Source organism: Camponotus vicinus, unplaced genomic scaffold, assembly GCF_025532165.1.
Source record: "Camponotus vicinus isolate PSW18456_S1 unplaced genomic scaffold, iyCamVici1.0 SCAF_13, whole genome shotgun sequence".
Classification (NCBI taxonomy): domain Eukaryota; kingdom Metazoa; phylum Arthropoda; class Insecta; order Hymenoptera; family Formicidae; genus Camponotus; species Camponotus vicinus.
The window spans coordinates 7,518,483-7,522,319 of record NW_028141949.1 but is presented as its reverse complement, the minus strand read 5'-3'; the positions used below and the strand labels follow the sequence as shown (position 1 = coordinate 7,522,319).

The window sequence follows — 3,837 nt, the reverse complement described above, 5'->3', positions numbered from 1 at the left end:
AGAAATATCGGCATTGAATATTAATTAAATCATAGGCTACATCTGTTGTTAAAATTTCATAAATTTATATCGAAGATATCTTTGATTTTTCCGAGTCTCAAAATTGTACCACACGATTTTTGTTTAAAGAAAAATCTCAAAGAATACGTGTGAATCTTGTAAAACTGTCAAAGCTGTTCACACTTTTTCGGTCTGACAATCTTGTAAAGCACGGCACGGGACAAAAAGAAATAGAAGCTGACGGCTTCAGGTAAACAGAGACCAATTGAAGCTACGAGAAAATATTTTGCCAACATGCACCTCCAGCAATGATACATTACATCACTGTGTATCTTAAAATTCAGATATTTTACACTTTGCCATGAATTTTTAAAGTACATATTTTGAGGCTATTAATAATTTTAGCTTGTCAATCTTCTCTCTCGTTGTCAACCGTAACATTCGAATTTTAATGGTTGCGCTATCAATTAATGTCAGTTAGCTACGTTTATTTTTATACGTATCCGTGTAATATTGAATAAAGACCTACATTAAGAAAGTTTTACTAGCAATATCATTTATAATATCCATGCGAGTTTTAATAGCTTTTTACTAGACGTGCCAAACGCTTTCCCTAGTTCGCATTTGACATCAGCGACCTGGAAAGTTTCGCAAGAAAATGATTTTCGCTTCTATCTTGCGAAACGTATTGTATTCCACGTGCGTACCACATATCCATTAATATAACATCTGTGTCCTTATTGTGTGTATATAATATATTGACAGGTAAAAATAAGAAAAATGTTACATTTCTTTTTTTTTAATCTTTTTCCCTAGTTTCATAATTACTATTAAGAAATAGCAATAATTCATATAAATTAATATTTATATTATTAATATAAATTATTATTTATAATATTTATATTATTAATATAAATTATTATTTATAATATTTATATTATTAATATATAAATTATTATTTATATTAATATAAATTAATATAAATAATTAATAAATATTATAGATAATGAGCCGATAGGAGCAAAAATAATTATTAAAATACGCGAAATATTAAATAGAACTCATACGTCGTCGTAGAATTTTAAAAGAAATTAGAATGTCACCGATTTGCGAGAGTCGGGGAAGAACAGAAGAGGATAAATAAAATCCAATTAGCGCGAGAATAGGGGGGGGGGGCGAAAAATACGGGGATGTGAAACCGTAGCTCGACGGCACAGACGTATCTCCAATGTCAAGAACGCGATCCCGTGACCGTGCGTGCCACTCGATCGGGGCGCCTTCCTTCCTTTTTTTCTCGCCGCGATCGCCTTTTGACTCCGGACGCAAACAGGGCCCCGAGAGGAGCCCCCAGCGAAGAGAAGACGAAGGAAGACGAGGGGCGTGTCCGGTCGCGCGGCTTCTACAAAGAGATGCCCACTTCCCAGTGGACTCCTTCCACCTCCTCGGGGATCCCCTTCCACGTGGGCCTCGGGACTCCACGTCCGTCCGTCTCGTCGTTTCCCCTACCAGCGGGGCCCCAAGAAAACCGGACGGCATGGTCCAGACCACGAGATCGTCAGGTAAAGTCAGTTTACGCAACGCTTCCGTACACGAAGCATACACGGCGGAAGGTCTCAGACGGAAGCCGGACGTGAAAGCTGACGAACGTAGTCTCATACGTTCTCCAAATATCCTACGTCTTACATCTTCAAAGTCATCCCTAACAGCATCGAACATTGGCATCGATTAAACGTTGCAGAAATTTTACGAAAAAGGCGATGACAATCGGTTGAGGCGACTTGGAGATCAGTCTCTCGGAAGATTATGATATAAGGTCGCCGGTAGAACCGAGGATCAATCATCCGGTACGCGCAGACACGAGAATGACAACGTACGCGGCCTTCCAACAATACGATCTCCTGGACTCCGAAGGCTACGGATCGGCGAGTAGCCCGGAATCGAATCCGCGTGGCAATTGGCATCACCAGGAGATCTACCCGCAGCCGCCGCGATCCAGGGGCAGCAGCTGCGGCAGCGTCAGCTCCGTAGACAGTCACCACCAGCAGGAGTACCAAGAGATCGGTAGCGTCCCAAATGGCAGCCTCCACGTGACAGCTGGCTTCAACTTTGGCGACTTCTACGAAGGCTATTATCAGGAGAGTGGCTGTCGGAACGAGCATCAGTCAACGTTGAACAGCGTCAGAAATATCAAAGATCATCACCCCAAGATGACTTACAGAATGAACGAGCAGTGCATGTCTTACGACGATGCAACGTCCAGGATGACTTTCAACGAGAGTAGCGTAAACAAGCAAGAGCCCGCGGGATACGTTCAAAAAATGGACCATCATCCAGGGATGTTTGCGAGTTCCAGAACCGACTTTGGTCAGAGTCAGGAGGCAATTTTCGCCACGAAAAGCTACGTAAAAAACGGTATCTATCATCCGAGGAATGAAAGTCACCCTTATACTCAGAGAACGGATGTTCTTTACCTAGGCGCCGCTTATAATGTGCCGAGGAATGAAGCAAACTTAGCGAACGGTCAGCCGGGCAAATGCGATCAGTCGAGGTACCATCAGAGAAACGAGAGTCTCCACGTTCTGCCAGCAGAATACATCGGGCAAAAGTCCAAGGAACCGGCGGTGCAGAAGATTAAGAACAGCACGCCCGGCATCGAAGTACTGAGGAAAAGGCGACTGGCGGCGAACGCCAGAGAAAGAAGAAGAATGAACAGCTTGAACGACGCTTTCGACAGACTGCGAGATGTCGTGCCCAGTCTGGGAAACGACAGAAAGCTCAGCAAGTTCGAGACCCTACAAATGGCGCAAACTTATATCGCCGCGCTTTATGAACTGCTCCAGCGCGAATAAACACGAGTTTCATGACAAAAATTCTCTTCTTTGAAAAGAGCGTATCACTCGATGTCATCGTGATGAATCCTTAAAGCTCGCGAAATATCGAATATGGGACTTAGAGGTAATCCACGTTCTTGAAAAGGTTGACGAAAATCTCGAGTATCAAAGTTAACTAGATCGGACATCGTCTTCGTGGGATTCTGCAGGGGTGCTTCCCGTTTGAGTTTCCACCGTTCAAGATGCTGATTGAAAGATCGAGCCTTCAAGACCCGTCCTTCCTTCGAGACAGACTTCAACGTTGACTGCAGGTAATGACGAATTGCCGGGATACCGAGAAGGAGACGGCTCGCTCGCGGAAAGCATGAGAATTAACGAGCAAACTGGGAATCGCGACTTCATTAACTTGTAAATGAGTCACTCAACCACGGCGGCATCGACCGTAAACGGAGAGCAGAAGTACGTAAGCAGAAAAACACAATACCGGCGTTGTTATCGCGGTCAAAGTTTTCAGGAGGTTCGCTCGTTACAAGCTCGATTGACATGTCAAAAAATGTCGAAAAATCGCCCTTTCCCTTTTTACTATCATTGCTGATGTATAATGCATTATCTTTAAGATTCAATATGAAACATTCAAAATCGGATGAGCCATCAATAATGTTCTTTGACGAAAAGAATTAATTTTATTATTATTACATAATATTTTTATCTATCTAAAATAATTTTTCTATTCTTCAAATATATATTTTTCTTTAAAGATTAAACACATATATCTCTTTATGTAAGTAAATTAAATTATTTTTCCAATTCTTAAAAAAATCAGATTTATCTGTCACTGGGGATATCAAAAAAATATACGATATCAAAACTGATTACGAAGTTGACGGGTAAAAAGCCGCTTTTAATTGTACAGGTTGTACTTAATCGAGCGCGTAAGTTTAACGTTGCACGGTAATTCATCGTTGATACTTATCCCAGCATCGTTGCGGGATTCCGGGACGTTTTT

At 41.8% G+C, this 3,837-nt stretch overlaps 1 protein-coding gene across 1 annotated transcript; it reads left to right on the top strand.

Annotated features, from left to right (window-relative positions):
- Positions 1 to 1,591: 1,591 nt before the first annotated feature.
- LOC145963818 (uncharacterized) lies at positions 1,592 to 3,511 on the top strand. Its single transcript, XM_083086072.1, has one exon. The coding sequence runs from the start codon at positions 1,863 to 1,865 to the stop codon at positions 2,847 to 2,849; it is 987 nt and encodes a 328-aa protein (XP_082942198.1). The 5' UTR covers positions 1,592 to 1,862; the 3' UTR covers positions 2,850 to 3,511.
- Positions 3,512 to 3,837: the final 326 nt, after the last annotated feature.

Bases quoted from the DNA above. Each gene is read 5' to 3' on its own strand.
- LOC145963818 (XM_083086072.1), top strand. From the start codon at position 1,863: ATGACAACGTACGCGGCCTTCCAACAATACGATCTCCTGGACTCCGAA.